The 20,316-nt window shown below is 50.7% G+C and overlaps 1 protein-coding gene across 1 annotated transcript in view; it reads left to right on the top strand.

Moving 5' to 3' along the window:
* LOC140429417 (CMP-N-acetylneuraminate-poly-alpha-2,8-sialyltransferase-like) overlaps positions 1-20,316 on the top strand; it is a 103,174-nt gene that overhangs the window by 51,796 nt on the left and 31,062 nt on the right. Inside the window, exon 4 of the mRNA XM_072516368.1 lies at positions 7,308-7,601. Coding sequence (XP_072372469.1) covers positions 7,308-7,601 — 294 coding nt within the window. The remainder of the gene's footprint in view (positions 1-7,307; positions 7,602-20,316) is intronic.

Below are 20,316 nucleotides of genomic sequence, written 5' to 3'. Positions count from 1 at the left end.
TGAGGAACAGCGTTGAGAGGGACAGCGTTGAGAGGGACAGCGTTGTGAGGGACAGCATTGAGAGGGACAGCGTTGAGAGGGACAGCATTGAGAGGGACAGCGTTGAGAGGGACAGCGTTGTGAGGGACAGCATTGAGAGGGACAGCGTTGAGAGGGACAGCGTTGTGAGGGAGAGCATTGTGAGGGACAGCGTTGTGAGGAACAGCATCTTGAGGGACAGCGTTGTGAGGGATCGCATTGAGAGGGACAGCGTTGAGAGGGACAGCGTTGTGAGGGAGAGCATTGTGAGGAACAGCATCTTGAGGGACAGCGTTGTGAGGGACAGCGTTGTGAGGGAGAGCGTTGTGAGGGACAGTGTTGTGAGGGACAGCGTTGTGAGGGACAGTGTTGTGAGGGACAGCGTTGTGAGGGACAGTGTTGTGAGGGACAGTGTTGTGAGGGACAGCGTTGAGAGGGACAGCGTTGTGAGGGACAGTGTTGTGAGGGAGAGCGTTGAGACGGACAGCGTTGTGAGGGACAGCATTGTGATGGACAGCGTTGAGAGGGACAGCATTGAGAGGGACAGCGTTGAGAGGGACAGCGTTGTGAGGGACAGTGTTGTGATGGACAGCATTGAGAGGGACAGCGTTGTCAGGGACAGCATTGTGAGGGACAGCATTGAGAGGGACAGCATTGAGAGGGACAGCATTGTGAGGGACAGCATTGTGAGGGACAGCGTTGTGAGGGACAGCGTTGTGAGGAACAGCATCTTGAGGGACAGCATTGTGAGGGACAGCGTTGTGAGGGAGAGCATTGAGAGGGACAGCGTTGTGAGGAACAGCATCTTGAGGAACAGCGTTGTGAGGGACAGCATTGTGAGGGACAGCGTTGTGAGGGACAGCATTGAGAGGGACAGCATTGTGAGGAACAGCATCTTGAGGGACAGCGTTGTGAGGGACAGCGTTGTGAGGGAAAGCGTTGAGAGGGACAGCGTTGTGAGGGACAGTGTTGTGAGGGACAGCATTGAGATGGACAGCGTTGTGAGGGACAGCATTGAGAGGGACAGCGTTGTGAGGAACAGCATCTTGAGGGACAGCGTTGTGAGGGACAGCGTTGTGAGGGACAGCGTTGTGAGGGACAGCATTGAGAGGGACAGCGTTGTGAGGGACAGCATTGTGAGGGACAGCGTTGTGAGGGACAGCCGTGTGAGGGACAGCGTTGTGAGGAACAGCATCTTGAGGGACAGAATTGTGAGGGACAGCGTTGTGCGGGAGAGCATTGAGAGGGACAGCGTTGTGAGGAACAGCATCTTGAGAGACAGTGTTGTGAGGGACAGCATTGTGAGGGACAGCATTGAGAGGGACAGCGTTGTGAGGGGCAGCATTGAGAGGGACAGCGTTGTGAGGGACAGCATTGAGAGGGACAGCGTTTTGAGGAACAGCATCTTCAGGGACAGCGTTGTGAGGGACAGCGTTGTGAGGGAGAGCGTTGAGAGGGACAGCGTTGTGAGGGACAGCATTGAGAGGACAGTGTTGTGAGGGACAGCGTTGAGAGGGACAGCATTGAGAGGGAGAGCATTGAGCGGGACAGCGTTGTGAGGGACAGCATTGAGCGGGACAGCATTGAGAGGGACAGCATTGAGAGGGACAGCATTGTGAGGGACAGCGTTGTGAGGAACAGCATCTTGAGGGACAGCATTGAGAGGGACAGCATTGTGAGGGACAGCGTTATGAGGGACAGCGTTGTGAGGGACAGCATTGAGCGGGACAGCATTGTGAGGGACAGCGTTGAGAGGGACAGCATTGAGCGGGACAGCGTTGTGAGGGACAGCATTGAGCGGGACAGCATTGAGAGGGACAGCATTGAGAGGGACAGCATTGTGAGGGACAGCGTTGTGAGGAACAGCATCTTGAGGGACAGCATTGAGAGGGACAGCATTGTGAGGGACAGCGTTGTGAGGGACAGCGTTGTGAGGAACAGCATCTTGAGGTACAGCATTGAGAGGGACAGCGTTGTGAGGGACAGCGTTGTGAGGGACAGCGTTGTGAGGGACAGCATTAGGAGGGAGAGCATTGTGAGGGACAGCGTTGTGAGGGACAGCGTTGTGAGGGACAGCGTTGTGAGGGACAGCATTGAGAGGGAGAGCGTTGTGAGGGACAATGTTGTGAGGGAGAGCGTTGAGAGGGAGAGTGTTGAGAGGGACAGCGTTGTGAGGAACAGCATTGAGAGGGACAGCGTTGTGAGAGACAGCATTGAGAGGGAGAGCGTTGTGAGGGACAGCGTTGTGAGGGAGAGCGTTGAGAGGGACAGCGTTGAGAGGGACAGCGTTGTGAGGGACAGCGTTGAGAGTGACAGCGTTGAGAGGGACAGCGTTGTGAGGAACAGCATCTTGAGGGACAGCGTTGTGAGGGACAGCATTGTGAGGGAGAGCGTTGTGAGGGACAGCATTTTGAGGAACAGCATCTTGAGGAACAGCATCTTGAGGGAGAGCGTTGCGAGGGACAGCATTGTGAGGGAGAGCATTGTGAGGGACAGCGTTGAGAGGGAGAGCGTTGTGAGGGACAGCATTGTGAGGGAGAGCGTTGTGAGGGATAGCGTTGTGAGGGACAGCGTTGTGAGGGACAGTGTTCTGAGGGACAGCATTGTGAGGGACAGCATTGAGAGGGAGAGCGTTGTGAGGGACAGCATTGTGAGGGAGAGCGTTGTGAGGGACAGCGTTGTGAGGGAGAGCGTTGTGAGGGACAGCGTTGTGAGGGACAGTGTTGTGAGGGACAGCATTGAGAGGGACAGCGCTGTGAGGGACAGCGTTGTGAGGGACAGCATTGAGAGGGAGAGCGTTGTGAGGGAGAGCGTTGTGAGGGAGAGCGTTGAGAGGGACAGCGTTGAGAGGGACAGCATTGTGAGGAACAGCATCTTGAGGGACAGCGTTGTGAGGAACAGCGTTGAGAGGGACAGCGTTGAGAGGGACAGCGTTGTGAGGTACAGCATTGAGAGGGACAGCGTTGAGAGGGACAGCGTTGAGAGGGACAGCGTTGTGAGGGACAGCATTGAGAGGGACAGCGTTGAGAGGGACAGCGTTGTGAGGGAGAGCATTGTGAGGGACAGCGTTGTGAGGAACAGCATCTTGAGGGACAGCGTTGTGAGGGATCGCATTGAGAGGGACAGCGTTGAGAGGGACAGCGTTGTGAGGGAGAGCATTGTGAGGAACAGCATCTTGAGGGACAGCGTTGTGAGGGACAGCGTTGTGAGGGAGAGCGTTGTGAGGGACAGTGTTGTGAGGGACAGCGTTGTGAGGGACAGTGTTGTGAGGGACAGCGTTGTGAGGGACAGTGTTGTGAGGGACAGTGTTGTGAGGGACAGCGTTGAGAGGGACAGCGTTGTGAGGGACAGTGTTGTGAGGGAGAGCGTTGAGACGGACAGCGTTGTGAGGGACAGCATTGTGAGGGACAGCGTTGAGAGGGACAGCATTGAGAGGGACAGCGTTGTGAGGGACAGCATTGAGAGGGACAGCGTTGTGAGGGACAGCGTTGTGAGGGACAGCTTTGTGAGGGACAGCGTTGAGAGGGACAGCGTTGTGAGGGACAGTGTTGTGATGGACAGCATTGAGAGGGACAGCGTTGTCAGGGACAGCATTGTGAGGGACAGCATTGAGAGGGACAGCATTGAGAGGGACAGCATTGTGAGGGACAGCATTGTGAGGGACAGCGTTGTGAGGGACAGCGTTGTGAGGAACAGCATCTTGAGGGACAGCATTGTGAGGGACAGCGTTGTGAGGGAGAGCATTGAGAGGGACAGCGTTGTGAGGAACAGCATCTTGAGGAACAGCGTTGTGAGGGACAGCATTGTGAGGGACAGCGTTGTGAGGGACAGCATTGAGAGGGACAGCATTGTGAGGAACAGCATCTTGAGGGACAGCGTTGTGAGGGACAGCGTTGTGAGGGAGAGCGTTGAGAGGGACAGCGTTGTGAGGGACAGCATTGAGAGGGACAGTGTGGTGAGGGACAGCATTGAGAGGGACAGCATTGAGAGGGACAGCGTTGTGAGGGACAGCATTGAGAGGGACAGCATTGAGAGGGACAGCATTGAGCGGGACAGCGTTGAGAGGGACAGCGTTGAGAGGGACAGCGTTGTGAGGGACAGCATTGAGAGGGACAGTGTTGTGAGGGACAGCATTGAGAGGGACCGCATTGAGAGGGACAGCGTTGTGAGGAACAGCATCTTGAGGGACAGCGTTGTGAGGGACAGCGTTGTGAGGGAGAGCGTTGACAGGGACAGCGTTGTGAGGGAGAGCGTTGTGAGGAACAGCATCTTGAGGGACAGCGTTGTGAGGGACAACGTTGTGAGGAAGAGCTTTGTGAGGGACAGTGTTGTGAGGGACAGCGTTGTGAGGGACAGTGTTGTGAGGGACTGCGTTGAGAGGGACAGCGTTGTGAGGGACAGTGTTGTGAGGGAGAGCGTTGAGAAGGACAGCGTTGTGAGGAACAGCATTGTGAGGGACAGCGTTGAGAGGGACAGCATTGAGAGGGACAGCGTTGTGAGGGACAGCGTTGAGAGGGACAGCGTTGTGAGGGACAGTGTTGTGAGGGACAGCATTGAGATGGACAGCGTTGTGAGGGACAGCATTGAGAGGGACAGCGTTGTGAGGAACAGCATCTTGAGGGACAGCGTTGTGAGGGACAGCGTTGTGAGGGACAGCGTTGTGAGGGACAGCATTGAGAGGGACAGTGTTGTGAGGGACAGCATTGAGAGGGACAGCGTTGTGAGGGACAGCATTGTGAGGGACAGCGTTGTGAGGGACAACCTTGTGAGGGACAGCGTTGTGAGGAACAGCATCTTGAGGGACAGAATTGTGAGGGACAGCGTTGTGAGGGAGAGCATTGAGAGGGACAGCGTTGTGAGCAACAGCATCTTGAGAGACAGTGTTGTGAGGGACAGCATTGTGAGGGACAGCATTGAGAGGGACAGCGTTGTGAGGGGCAGCATTGAGAGGGATAGCATTGTGAGGGACAGCATTGAGAGGGACAGCGTTTTGAGGAACAGCATCTTCAGGGACAGCGTTGTGAGGGACAGCGTTGTGAGGGAGAGCGTTGAGAGGGACAGCGTTGTGAGGGACAGCATTGAGAGGACAGTGTTGTGAGGGACAGCGTTGAGAGGGACTGCATTGAGTGGGACAGCATTGAGCGGGACAGCGTTGTGAGGGACAGCGTTGAGAGGGACAGCATTGAGAGGGACAGCATTGAGCGGGACAGCGTTGAGAGGGACAGCGTTGAGAGGACAGCGTTGTGAGGGACTGCATTGAGAGGGACAGCATTGAGAGGGACAGCGTTGTGAGGAACAGCATCTTGAGGGACAGCGTTGTGAGGGACAGTGTTGTGAGGGAGAGCGTTGAGAGGGACAGCGTTGTGAGGGACAGCTTTGAGAGGGACAGCATTGTGAGGGAGAGCATTGAGAGGGACAGCATTGAGAGGGACAGCGTTGTGAGGAACAGCATCTTGAGGGACAGCGTTGTGAGGGACAGTGTTGTGAGGGAGAACGTTGAGAGGGACAGCGTTGTGAGGGACAGCATTGAGAGGGACAGCACTGAGAGGGACAGCGTTGTGAGGAACAGCATCTTGAGGGACAGCACATAAATCGACCGCATTGGGAGGGACAACATTGAGAGGGACAGCATTGTGAGGGACAGCATTGTGAGTATTAGGGACAGCATTGTGAGAGATAGCATTGTGAGGGGCCACAGACAGCGGCAACATTGTGAGGGACAGCATTGGAGGGACAGCATTGTGAGGGACTGCAGTGTGAGTATTGTTAGGGACAGCATTGTGAGGGACCGCATTGGAGGGACAGCATTGGAGGGACAGCATTGTGAGGGACAGCGTTGGAGGGACAGCGTTGGAGGGACAGCAGTGTGAGGGACAGCATTGTTAGGGACAGAATTGTAAGGGACAGCATTGAATGGGACAACAATGTGATGGACAGCATTGAGCTGTGTAAGAATGCTGGGAGTGACTCTCGAGTGTCTGGTTAAGGGGTGTGCGACTGGGTGAGTGATGGGGATATGGTGCTTTGGACAGTGTAACAGGAAGATGATTTGGGCAATGTGAGATGTGATGTGTAGATGCAGATACAGTTGCTCACCTTAGCCACCTGGATGAGGTATTTAAACTTTTAGTTGTACTGCTCCTATGTCTTGGGTGTCACACTCCAGGCATTAAACCCCCTCATCTTGTGTTCCTATTCTCTCTGGAATAGGAAAATAAGACACTCACCTGAAAGGAGCAGTGCTCCGCAAGTTAGTGATATCGAAACAAACCTGTTGGACTTTAACCTGGTGTTGTAAGACTTCTTACTGAGCTCACTCCAGTCCAACGCCGGCATCTCCACATCATTCCCTCTGGAAACATGGCCTTCTTTGTTGCTTCCAGCTCTCTGACCCTGGCATCCAGGGCAGAGTCATTAAAGTAGGGAGCTGTTTCAAAGGCCTGGTGTGACATCCTCCTTCTCCCTCAATGCTTCAATGTCTGTAGCGCACCACAGCTTTCCATAGTTAGGGAACTCTGCAATTTTAAAACAGAAAGACTGCTTGCTGGCCTGGTCTCTCCAGAGCACGGTAGCATGGTGGTTAGCACAAATGCTTCACAGCTCCAGGGTCCCAGGTTCGATTCCGGCTTGGGTCACTGTCTGTGCGGAGTCTGCACATCCTCCCCGTGTGTGCGTGGGTTTCCTCCGGGTGCTCCGGTTTCCTCCCACAGTCCAAAGATGTGCGGGTTAGGTGGATTGGCCATGCTAAATTGCCCATAGTGTCCAAAATTGCCCTTAGTGTCCAAAATTGCCCTTAGTGTTGGGAGGGGTTACTGGGTTATGGGAATAGGTGGAGGTGTTGACCTTGGGTAGGGTGCTCTTTCCAAGAGCCGGTGCAGACTCGATGGGCCGAATGGCCTCCTTCTGCACTGTAAATTCTATGATGATAATGATAATACTCAGTCGCTTGCCCTGTGCAGAGACTGCCAGCAGCAGACCAAACCAGCGTGAAGCCACTTGTGGCCATGTTATAATCAGAGAAATAAGTTGGGTATGCAAATTCAACCTACTACTCACCTCGAATCAAACCAGCATGGATAGATCGCAAATCATGACCTTTGTACCTAAATATCGGCACAAATGTATTTCTAGTCCATTGTTTTCTGCAGACTATTAATTTTGACACAAAATATGATAGAACTCATATGAAAGAATATTGGTTGTTTAAATCTGTAATTTATTCCTGAATAAAAATAAATATGTTGATTGGGAACAAAATCTTCTGCTAAAAATTGTTTTGTATATTGTAGGTGTAATCTCGCACCCCTTGTGGAATACGCTGATGATGTGGGACTCAAATCTGATTTTGTCACAATGAATCCATCAGTCGTGCAAAGAGCTTTTGGAAGTCTTCGAAGTGAGACAGACAGGGAGAAATTTGTCGACAGACTAGCGGTGTTGAATGACAGTGTTCTGTGGATCCCAGCGTTCATGGTTAAAGGTGGAGAAAAACATGTTGAATATGTAAACGAGTTGATCTTGAAGAACCGACTGAACATTCAGACAGCCTATCCATCCTTACGACTCATACATGCTGTCCGAGGGTAAGTATCATTCCATGGTTCAGACTAGGTTAGCTGTATGCTTTGGACCATGAAACAGACAGCATCTTGAACATACGCTGGCAGGGATGTATAACTTTGATCCATAAACTTTAAACACTCAGCTATCAATATGAATTCAATTTTAAGACAAATGATTAGGGTATAAAAAAGTATTTAAACATTTCCTCAGATCTGCCCCAATTTGTATAATCCGGGCAATTTCTTTTTTTAATGTTTGGATTAATAAGTGCTGGGATCTTGAAAAGTTTTACCACATGAGGCCTGCTTGACCTGTGAAGTATAAATAATATATCACCTCCATTCAAACCAATCATCCTCTATATATAGTGCTTGAATTGAAAAGGGTCGATCAGTAGCATTCCCAACATCAAATGAGATAAAGAATAGACGACGTTAAGGAAACTCTGATTGGAACCTGGCATTATTTTGAATAATGCACAAAAACTAATCCATTCTCAGTGAAATAGTGGGCAAAGGGCTTATGATTGATAACATAATTTAAATTTTCTGCAATTGGAAACTTTCCTGACCATAAACTCATTTATCAACTATGTTCAGAGGCTGTGAAAATTGGAAGATTACTATGAAAAGTTAATAGCCATACACCACTCCGCCATACATACTCCATTATGTCTGATGAATGTCTGCCTCCATGAAGATGTATGGACTAGTAATGAACTTAGTCTGCATATAATCCTAATTGGCATTAAAAATAGTTGTGGTATGAGTAATAAATATCATATCCCTATCTCAAATAATATAAATAAATAATGTTTTATACATAATTGGGTTTCATAGGCCGCATGGTTCCTGATAATTATTTTGTCAATCTGCCTGTATTTATATTTTAAAATGTTTTTCAGAAAGTTATTTGGTTCAAAGAGGAAGTATGTTGGATAAAATTCCCTCAAAGTCCCTAAATGAGATGAGGGAAGATACTTGCGTACTTTTTCTCAGCGATGACTCGTTATCTTTATACTCTTTATACTTTAAAATTGCTGAGTAGCAGCAGGTTTCCGTCATTCAACCCACAGTTTTCATTCCACTCTTTGGGGAGTCATGATGTTTGATGAGGGGAACTTCTGTACAAAGTTTCCATTCCCATACTGCCTCTAAAACATAAAACACTGTAATACGTGACCAGAGAGAATCCAGAAAATAGGCAAAAGTCTTCCTTTTACAATCTTGAGGGACAGTGAGGCAACTCAGTGGAATGCAGTTTCCCGTTTAACTGCTTATTTATAAGGATACAGCAATGGTATTGATGAATGAACTAGGTACTAGAACATGTTGACAGCTCAGATGCAGGTTGAACATCAGACCACTATAGTGAAGCAGAAGCATTTGTAATGTTTGACAAATTAGACACAATTCCAAAATTTAATTCTGCTGTATGTACTATAAATGGTGCAACGTAATCATTGTATGTATTTTCCAAATAATATAGATGTGATCATGATCCAGGTTGTTCAACTATTGATCAGACAAAGGCAAAATTTGTTTTAATCGAATTAATTGAGTTTACTGATGAGGTAACAGTGGGATATAGTAATGTGGGGCGGGATTCTCTGACCCCCCCCCCCCCCACCCCCCTCCCCCCGTCGGGCCGGAGAATCGCCGGGGGCGGCGTAAATCCCGCCCCGACCCTGCTGCCGGATTCTCCGGCGCCGGTTTTTCTGCGGGGGCGGGAATCGCGTCGCGCTGGTCAGGGGCAGTTGGCAGTGGCCCTCCCGGCGATTCTCCGCTCCGCGATGGGCCGAGTGGCCGCCCGTTTTCGCCCAGTCCCACCGGCGTAAATCAAACAAGGTCCTTACCGGCGGGACCTGGCTCTGCGGGCAGCCTCGGGGGTGGGGGTGGTGGTGGTGGGGGGGGGGGGGTGGTGGTGTGCGCGGTGGGATCTGGCCCCGGGGGGCCCCCACGGTGGCCTGGCCCACGATCAGGGCCCACCGATCTACGGGCGGGCCTGTGCTGTGGGGGCACTCTTTCAATACGCGCAGGCCGCTGTAACGGTCCGCCATGGCTGGCGCGGAGAAGTACCCCCCTGCGCAAGCGCTGGGATCACGCCGGAACATACTGGCACTCCCATGCATGCGCCAACTCGCGCCGGCCAGGTGAGGCCCTTCGGCGCCAGTTGGCACGGTGCCAACCCCGCCGGCGCCAGCCTAGCCCCTGAAGGTGTGGAGGATTCCGCACCTTCCGGGCGCCTCAACGCCGGAGTGGTTCATGCCACTCCTCGGCACCAGGTACGGCCCGCCCCGCCTGTTAGCAGAGAATCACGCCCACGGTTGATATGGTATGCATAGACTTCCAAAAAGCGTTTGATAAAATTTCACATCACAACTTTGTCACAAAGTCAAAGCTAATGAGATAAAAAGGACAATGGCAGCAAAGATACAAAGCTGGAAATGTCAAAATTTGAAGATGACACAAAACTTGGAAGTATTCTGAACTGTGAGGTGGATAGTGATAGACTTCATGAGGACATACTCTGGCTGGCAAATTGGGTGGACACGCGGCAGATTTAATACAGAGAAAACTGAGAAGTGATACATTTTGGTGGGATGAAAAAAGTGGGACAATAAAAGGCACAATTCGAAAAGGAGCAGAGGGGAATATATACACAAGCCATCGAAGGTGGTAGGGAATGTTGAGAAAGGAAGTCATATGATATGAGAGATCCCGGAATCATGGAACCATAGAAAGGCTACGGCACAGGAAAAAGGAGCCAACTATTCAAATCTCACCTTCCAGCATCTGATCCATAGCTTTGCAGGTTACAGCATTTCAGATGCAGATCCATGTACCTTTTAAATGAGTTGAGGGTTTCTGCTTCAACCATCAATCCAGGCAGCAAATTCCAGACATCTGCCACCCTTCGAGTGAAAAGGTTTTTCTTGATATCCCCTCTAATCTTTCTACCAGTCGCTTTAAATCGGTGCCATCTGGCAACCTCTCTGCTGAGAAAGCAAGCCTTCCCTGTATGCTCTATCTAGGCTCCTCCTAATTTTGTACACTTCAATCAAGTCACCCATCAGCCTCCTCTGCTCTATGGAAAACAGCCCCAGGCTTCTTAATCTTTCCTCATAGGCATTCCTCAGCTTTATAAAAAAGAGGCATGGGGCGGAATTCTCCCCCCCCCACGCTGGGTGAGAGAATTGGCGGGGCGCCGCGCAAGTCCCACCACGCAGCCCCGACACCTGCACGCGATTCTCCCACCCCCCCAAACCAGCGCCGCGAGAATCACGCCTGGCCGCTCGGAGAATCGCCGTTCGCCTTTTGCAAACGGCGAGCGGCGATTCTCCGGCCCGGTTGGGCCGAGCGGCCGCTCCGACATGACAGGTTCCCACTGGCACTGTCCACATCTGGGGTGAAATTCGCCCCAAACGGCGCGATGTCCGCCGACTGGCGCCCAAAACGGGGGCCGCATCTTTGGGGGCCGGCGCCGGAGGGATTTCCGCCCCGCCAGCTGGCGGAAACAGCCTTTGTTGCCCCGCCAGCTGGCGCGGAAATGACATGTCGGGGCGGCGCATGCGCGGGACCGTCAGCCGCCGCTGACAGTTTCCCGCGCATGCGCAGTGGGGAGAGTCTCTTCCGCCTCCGCCATGGTGGAGACCATGGGAAAGAGTGCCCCGACGGCACAGGCCCGCCCGCGGATCGGTGGGCCCCGATCGCGGGCCAGGCCACCGTGGGGACACCCCCCGGGGTCAGATCGCCCCGCGCCCCCCCCAGGACCCCGGAGCCTGCCCACGCCGCCCTGTCCCGCCGGTAAATAGGTACTCTAATTTACGCCGGCGGGACAGGCAATTTATCGGCGGGACTTCGGCCCATCCGGGCCGGAGAATCCAGCGGGGGGGCCCGCCAACCGGCGCGGCCCAATTCCCGCCCCCGCCGAATATCCGGTACCGGAGATTTTGGCAACCGACGTGGGCGGGATTCACGGCGGCCAAAGGCCATTCTCTGACCCGCTGGGGGGTCGGAGAATGACGCCCCTGGTCGCTGCCGGCGAGAACTGCGCGGGAACGCTGGGGGGGGGGGGGGTCGACCTGTGGTGGGGGGGGGGGGGGAGGAGGGGGGTTCCTGCACCCGGAGGGGGGGCCTCCGATGGGGTCTGGCGGGCCGGCCTCTCTTACGGAGGACCTCCTTTCCTCCGCTGCCCCGCAAGATCCATCCGCCATCTTCTTGCGGGGTGGCCGCCTAGCGACGCGACACCACTCCTAGCCCCCCCTGGGGGCGGGAGAATAGGGTGCTGGGAGCGGGCTCCGACGCCGGATTGAAAAACTCCGGTTTTCACTCCGGCATCGGCACTTTGTCTCCATTTCGGAGAATCGCGCCCTGGGCCGGGATTCTCCGAAATCCCGGGCAAGTGTTGACGCTGGCATAAACACCGGAGTGGACCCGCACGGAAGGAGGTAGGCCCGCTCCAGATCACGGCCGCCTGCCGACCGGAAGCCTCCGATCACGGGCCTGGACCCCGTGGAGGCCCTGAAGAATCGGCGGCCCGGCATCGGAGTGGCATGGCAGGATTTTCGTGTTCCCCCCCCCCCCCCCCCCCCCCGCCAGTGATTCTCCAAACGGTCGCAGGCTCGGAGAATCCTGGCCAAGAACTCCTACCACTGTCAATGGTATTTCCCATTGAATCCACCCCACAGTGGGGGGGTGCCATCGGCGGCACCGGAAGATCCAGCCTGCGTGAACTGTCGGTAGGTCTCATCCAACACCACAGAAGTTGAATGTTGCTGAAAAGACAAACATGCTGCCAAAGCTTTTTGCCATGTCACATCAGGACAAATGTAAGAATGCCAAATTTCCAACAATCACAACAATTTATGTTGCAAGAGGTGAGGGTGCTTTGCAAAAGTTCAATTGTTCATGGGATGTGGGCGTTGCTGGCTATGCTGCATTTGTTGCCTATCCCTAATTTTCCTTGAGAAGGTGATGGTGAGTCACCTTCATGAACTGCAGCAGTCCAGTTGTAGGACCATGAACAGTGTTGTTAGGGAGGGATTTCCAGGATTTTTATCCAGTGACATTGAAGGTGATATAGTTGCAAGTCAGGATGATATGTGGCTTGGAGGGGAACTCCGAGGGGAAGTTGATGCTGTTCCTACGCATCTGATGCCATTGTCCTTCTTGGTGGTAAAGGTTGCTGGTTTCAGTGCTGTTGTCAAAAGAGCCTTGGTGAGTTGCAGCAGTGCATCTTGTAAAAGGTACACACTGCTTCCGCTGTGCATTATTGGTGGAAGGAGTGAATGTTGAAGGTGGTGGTTGGAGTGCCAATCAAGCAGGCTGCTTTGTCGTGGATGGTGTCAAGCTCCTTGAGTGTTTTTGGAGCTACACTCATCCAGACAAGTGGAGAGTATTCATCACATGCCCGACTTGTGCCTTGCAGGTAATAAACAGGCTTTGGGAAGTCAGGAAGTGAGTTATTTGCTGCAGAATTCCCAGCCTCTGACCTGCTCTGGTAGCCACAGTATTTAATTGGCTGGTCCAGTTCAGTTTCTGGTCAATGGTAATCCTTCGAAATGTTGATAGTGGGGAATTCAGTGATGGTAATGCCGTTGAATGTTGTGAGGCAGTGGTTAAATTCTCTTGTTGGAGATGGTCACTTTCTGGTTTGTGAGGCGTGAAAGTTACTTGCCACTTGTCAGCCCAAGCCTGGATATTGTCCACATCTTGCTGCATATGGACACGGACTGCTTTAGTTTCAATTGCCTAATGGTGCTGAACACTGTGCAGTCATCAGAAAACATCACCACTTCTGACCTTACGATGCAAGGAAGGTCATTGATGAAGCAGGTGAAGGTGGTTGGAACGAGGACACTACCCTGAGGAACTCCTCAGTTAGCAAGTTGATTCTGATTGGCCAATGCATTGCCATGTTAAAAAAAAACAGGGAACTAACTATAGGGTCCACATGCTACTGGATAATTCAAACAAGGCAAAGGGGTCCCTGCATATGAATGTATGTCACTTGTAGCAAGCTTATATGACACATGTTAAAAACTTTGTTGATTATCTGAAATTTATTGTTGGTGGATCTATCAATACTAATCTATCAGGAATGTTCAGCAAGTGCTCTTGAGATGATGTTGACACAACATTTCAGAGGACAGTCATGAATGCTGGAAATACTTGGCCGAATTGTCAGCATCTCTGGAAGGAGAGAGTTAACTTTTAACTTCCAAGACCTCTCATCAGAACTTCCATCAAGACTACTGATGAAAGTAATTTACCTGAAAGTTAACTCTTTCCACAGATGCTGCCTGACCTGCTGAATATTTCCAGCATTTTCTCCTTTGTTTCAGCTTTACAGCATCCACAGTATTTGGCTTTGTAGTTGTCAAGCACATTGATGTTAGACTCGAATCAGGCATAGGCCAGACCAGCTTAGGGCAGCAGGTTTCCTTTCCCTAAAACAAACAGTGAATCGAGGGCAGCATGGTGACGCAGTGGTTAGCACTGCTGCCTCATGGCGCCGAGGTCCCAGGTTCGATCCCGGCTTTGGGTCACTCTCCGTGTGGAGTTTGCACATTATCCCCTTGTTTGCGTGGGTTTCACCCCCACAACCCAAAGATGTGCAGGGTAGGTGGATTGGCCATGCTAAATTGCCCCTTAATGGGAAAAAATGAATTGGGCACTCTAAATTTATTTTAAAAAAACAGTGAATCAGCTATCCTTTGTGACAATCCAACAGCTTCACGGTCACTTATTATCTTCAGACTTTCTTTCGTGATTGCATTCTTAAACTGCTGTGGATGCATCTGCATGCTCACTTTCTCTGACTTATTAGCCCAGATCTCAGGATTACAAGTCTAATAACTTGGACATGATGCTACCAATATACAAGTAATATCTTCATGCCAGTCAGGATATATTGCTTCAGTGGAACTGTTACATTAGAACAAACCACTAATGTGTTTTGGCTTCGGAATAACTACAGTAAACATATGAAACCACAATCCAGGTTACTGACTGCCCATGAGCAACACCATGACAGACAGACCTACTAAAATGGAATACTGGGGAATGAAAGATATTGCTCATAAAAACATTCTTTGGGAGATAAAGTGGCACATTAATAATTTAGCTGTTCACATCAATAGTTCCGAAACACATGTAGTTTTGAATTCTTAACAACAATGCACAACAAATATCATATTACAGCCATAGCTTATTTGCAAGTTTCACAGGAAGCCTGAAGGATACCAAGAAACTAAAATAAGTTATGTTGGAAAACCTTTCCCCAATAATATTTAAGCGTGAAAAAGCACAAAGCAAAAAAGATTACCAAACCACTGAATGTGTGTTCAAGAACAATTCAACAACATTCAAACTTCAAACACAACCACATTAAAAATTAAAAGATTATAGCAATTTTTTATTTAGTCATTTATGGGATGTGGGTGTCACAGGCTAGACTAGGTGTTATAACCCCCATGGAGGTCAAGGGATAAGGACCATCCAGTTTCCTGTGACCTCTATAGAATATACACTTCCCCGGTAACGGGGCACGGCTTCCCCTTTAACAAGGAGAGCCTGTACTTGTAAAAAACTCCCGACCTGGGTGCAGGTTGGAGAAGGAGACCCTTGGGGGAGTGGAGACGTGTTATATTGCTAATAAACATATGTTCAATATTCTCTACCTGCCGTTTATGTGTGCTACTTTGTACGGATTCTGCACAAGCATTGCCCATTCCTGATTGCCGTTGGGAAGGAGCTGCATTTTTGAATCGCTATAGTCTATGTTTTGTAGGAACACCCACAGTTCTGTGAGGGAAGAAGTTCCAGGATTTTGACCCAGCGCAGTGAAGGAACGGTGATATGGTTACAAGTCAGGATGGTGTGTGGCTTGGAGGCAAACTTGCAGGTGGTGGTGTTCCCATGCACCTGCTGACCCTGTCTTTCTGGATGGCAGAGGAAGGTGCTCTCTGAGGAGCCTTGGTGTGCTGCTGCAGTGCATCTACACACTTCTGCCACTGTACATCAGTGGTGGAGTGAGTGAATATTGGATCGGGTGCCAATCAGGTGTATGGCTTTGTCGTGAGTGGTGTCTCATTCCTTGATTGTTTCTGGAACTGCATTTAACCAGGCAAGTGGAGAGTATTCCATCACACTCCTTTCCTATGTCTTGTCGACGATGGAGAGGCTTTGGGGAGTCTGGAGGTGTGTTACCCTCTGCAGGATTCCCACCCTTTGACCTGCTGTTGCAGCCACAGTATTTGTAAGGCTTATCTTGCTCCGTTTCTGGTCAGCAGTAACCCCTCGGATGTTGATAGTGGGGGATTCAGTGATGGTAATGTCATTGAATGTTAAGAAAAAATGGGTAGATTTGTTCTTGTTGGAGATGGTCATTGCTTGGCACCTGTGTGGTGCTAATGTTACTTGCCTCTGAGCAGCCCAACACTGAATGTTGCCCAGGTGTTACTGCATTCGCTTCAGTATCTGAGGAGTGACAAATGGTGCCAAACATTGTGCAATCTTCGGCTAACATTCCCACTTCTGACCTTATGATGGATAGAAGATCATTGAAGAAGCAGCTGAAGATGGTTGCGCCTAGGGCGGTACCCTGAAGATCTCCACCCAGGAATGAAATGATTGACCCCCTCAACCACAGTCTTTTTTGTGCTAGGCGTGATTCTCACTAAAAGTATCAGTACTAGAGTGGCATGTGGCACAGTGGACAGCACTGGGACTGCGGCGCTGAGGACCCGGGTTCAAATCCCGGCCCTGGGTCACTGTCCGTGTGGAGTTTGCACATTCTCCCCACGTCTGCGTGGGGCTGGGTCTGTGAGGACTGCGTTTACTGTAGCAGAGAGAGAGACAGACTTCCAACACTTGAAGAAATGCAACTATATTTTATTAAACTCTTAATTATTAAACATGCTTGAACTGTGGGTTGACACTATGCTGAGTTGACTGGAGACCTGAGGCTAACCTGACCAGACTATCTTACTCCCACATGGTGGATGTTCGAGTTGTTGCTCACAGGCTCTGACTGTCTCAGAGGCTGCATCCCAAGAGAGAGGGAAAACTAGTGCTCCCTGGTTATATAGTGGCCGTGTCCTGTCTGGTGATTGGCTGCTGTGTTCTGTATATTCATTGGTCATCCTTTGTGTCACTCACTATCTGTCTGTGCCCCATCATATACTTGTGTGTATATTATGACATCTCCCCCCTTTCAGAAAATGTATGTATGTGTCAATAAATAGTGGGTGTGTGTATGAGCCTGACTATGTACAAAGTATGTGAGCTTATTTACATGAGTAGGAGCTGACCTATATACAAAATACGTGAACATATTTACATGGGAAGGTGTCTGGTGCAGACAGAGTGCATACAACAAATTAGGAAGAAACAATATGTACAGATGTGTAAACGAAGCACAAGGCAATCAACATTCAGTCTATACGTTCAGTCTCTGTGGCGGGCGACAAATTCTGGTTGACCGCCTCAAGGGTGGGTCAGGGGCCGCCTTCACTGGAATGGGCGGAGCTGTGTCCAATGTAGACGGTGGCAAAAGAAGCGGCAGATCGGTGACCTCTTGGAAGGGTGTGTCCTGAGGAATCAGCAGACGAGGCGGGACATCACGTTCAGATGGCGAGCGTGGAAGCAGCCGCAGTGCCCGCCTATTACGGTGAAGAAAAGAGCCATCATGCATGCGAACGAGAAATGATCTGGGGGCCACTTGCTTGACCACCACAGCTGTGGCAGACCAGCCACCGTCAGGTTTTTTGACACAAACCATGGAGCTAACCCAGTCCGTGGGTTCCGTGACCTTAGAAATTACACCCTGGTCCTGGAGGTCTTGCAGCTGCTGCTTGAGGCGGTCCTTAAAGGGTGCCGGCACCCGACGCGGTGCATGAACCACGGGTATGGCATTCGGTTTCAGAAGTATCTTGTATGTGTAGGGGAGTGTGCCCATACCCTCGAAGACGCTGTGGTATCGTGCTATGATGTCATCTAATTGGGTTTGAAAGTTGGCACCTGGCGAGGCTGCTGACTCAGCGGGCGACATGGAGTGAACCCGCTGCACAAGATTCAGGATTTTGCAGGCCTGAGCACCGAGCAAGGAAGCTTTGTTGGACTCTTGAGGAACAATTAGAAACCACGTGATGGCATGAGCCACTGGCAGCAATGGCATTGCCATTGTTGTCGATAAGCTGGCAGGCCGATGGAAGAATGCTCGACTTGACGTGGATGGTATCCAGGTCAGACTTCAAAATGAGGTTCGCTGAAGCGCTGGTGTCCAGCCTGAAGCGTATGCGAGATTCATTGACCGTAAGGGTGGCACACCACTCGTCGTCCGGATCAGTGCTCAGCACTGGGAGTGGATTAGCCTTTTTTTTGGAAAGCATCGTATGCTTGGTGATGATGCTCACCCGGAATGGGGATGTAAGATCCTCGGTGTCGGGATCTGGACCCCTGTCGGAGTCTGCAATGGGTTGCTGTACTGACCGGACGTTCCTGCGCTGCGACTGGGATCGCTGTGTGGTGGGCAGTTGAGCAGATCTGCACAGGGCTGCGTAGTGGCCAAGCGTGCCACACTGGAGACAGTGTCGAGATTTCGCGGGACATTGACGCTTTAAGTGGGCGGAGCCACAGTTGTTGCACATCATGACGCCAACGTCGGGACGTTCCATGCGCCACCACGCATGCGCGGTGCGGTTGAAAGATGTGCGCACATGCGCAGTTCGATCCTCGGCCTCGCCGTCCCCTCGGTCATTGTGCGCATGCGCAGGAGCCCGGGAAAAGCGCGCGAAATGGCTGCCCTCATCCAGACTCATGTCCTGGAGCTGATTTACGGCCTGCACCCGCTCCGCATCGTTGGGGCCTTGCCGCGCGCCGTCTCTGCCGTCTTGATATGGGAGTACCGGTCATTAGCATGCTCATGTAGGACGCAGGTTTCGATGGCGATGGTGAGGGTGAGCTGCTTAACTTTGAGGAGTTGCTGGCGAAGGGGATCAGAATGGACCCCGAAAACGATCTGGTCGCGGATCATGGAGTCGGAAGTGGAGCCGTAGTTGCATGATTGCGCGAGGATACGGAGATCGGTTAAGAAGAACTGAAGAGGTTCATCCTTACCCTGAAGCCTCTGCTGGAACACACAGCGTTCAAAGCTCTTGTTGACTTCGATGTCACAGTGGCTGTCGAACTTCAGCAGGATTGTTTTGAACTTTGTCTTGTCCTCACCTTGAGCAAAGGTGAGGGAGTTAAAAATGTGGATAGCGTGGTCGCCAGCTGTAGAGAGGAAGAGGGCAATCTTTCTGCTATCTGATGCGGCCTCGAGGTTGATGGCTTCAAGGTATAGCTGAAATTTCTGCTTAAAAATCTTCCAGTTCGCACCGAGGTTGCCGGCGATGCGGAGCGGCGGGGGAGGGCGGACGCTGTCCATGTTACCGGATGGCTGGTCGCTGGTCAAGGGTAGACTATCTCAAGGTGGGTCCGTCAAACTCAAACATAACTCACTGCCATGATGTGTTGGGTAAGCTGGGTCTGCGAGGACTGCATTTACTGTAGCAGAGAGAGAGACAGGCTTCCAAAGAAGAAATGCAACTATATTTTATTAAACTCTTAACTATTAAACATGCTTGAACTGTGGGTTGACACTATGCTGAGTTGACTGGAGACCTGAGGCTAACCTGACCAGACTATCTTACGACCACATGGTGGATGTTCGAGTTGTTGCTCACAGGCTCTGACTGTCTCAGAGGCTGCATCCCAAGAGAGAGGGAAAACTAGTGCCCCCTGAATATATAGTGGCCATGTTCTGTCTGCTGATTGGCTGCTGTGTTCTGTATGTTCATTGGTCATCCTTTGTGTCACTCACTATCTGTCTGTGCACCACCATAGACTTGTGTGTATACTATGACAGGTTTCACCCCCACAACACAAAGGTGTGCAGGTTAGGTGGATTGGCCAAGCTAAATTGCCCCTTAATTGGAAAAGAAAATAATTGGGTACTCTAAATTTTAAAAAAGTATCAGTACTAATATGCAAACAACACTGTCATTGATCCCTCCAGGATTACGATGGCTATCCACGTGCTAGCTCCTAATTATCACTGTTGATCTCAACAGTTGAAGTGCATACAATGGAAAGCATTTGCTTCTTCAGATGAACAAACAATAAGTTCTATTTATTGTAATGTCATTAATGTAATTGACATCCTAAGGTGATAAACTCGAGTGTTATCAAATTAAATTTGACATTGAACCATGTAAGAACACATTTGGAGAAGTGACTAAAAGTTTGTTTGAGGGATAGGTTTCAGGGACTGTGTTAAAGGGGGGGGAGAGAGACAGATTGGTGTCTACTGTGTCAGATAAAACCACTTCCTTTGTTGGTGGTCTGAATTTGTACTTTGTTGTTTGCAATGGATTCTGCTCTCTGTTCTTCTTATGAGAATCAGATCAAGTGTTTTCTCTGTAAAGCATCCAAATATAACATGCTTAGTCATCACTTTCAGCGTCAAACTTTTTCATAGATTATCATAGAATTTACAGTGCAGAAGGAGGCCATTCGGCCCATCGAGTCTGCACCGGCTCTTAGAAAGAGCACTCTACCCAAGGTCAACACCTCCACCCTATCCCCATAACCCAGTAACCCCACCCAACACTAAGGGCAATTTTGGACACGAAGGGCAATTTATCATGGCCAATCCACTTAACCTGCACATCTTTGGACTGTGTGAGGA

Source organism: Scyliorhinus torazame, chromosome 9 (assembly GCF_047496885.1).
Source record: "Scyliorhinus torazame isolate Kashiwa2021f chromosome 9, sScyTor2.1, whole genome shotgun sequence".
Lineage (NCBI taxonomy): Eukaryota > Metazoa > Chordata > Chondrichthyes > Carcharhiniformes > Scyliorhinidae > Scyliorhinus > Scyliorhinus torazame.
Note: the sequence above shows the minus strand (reverse complement) of the source record. Positions and strands in the feature narration are given on the sequence as shown.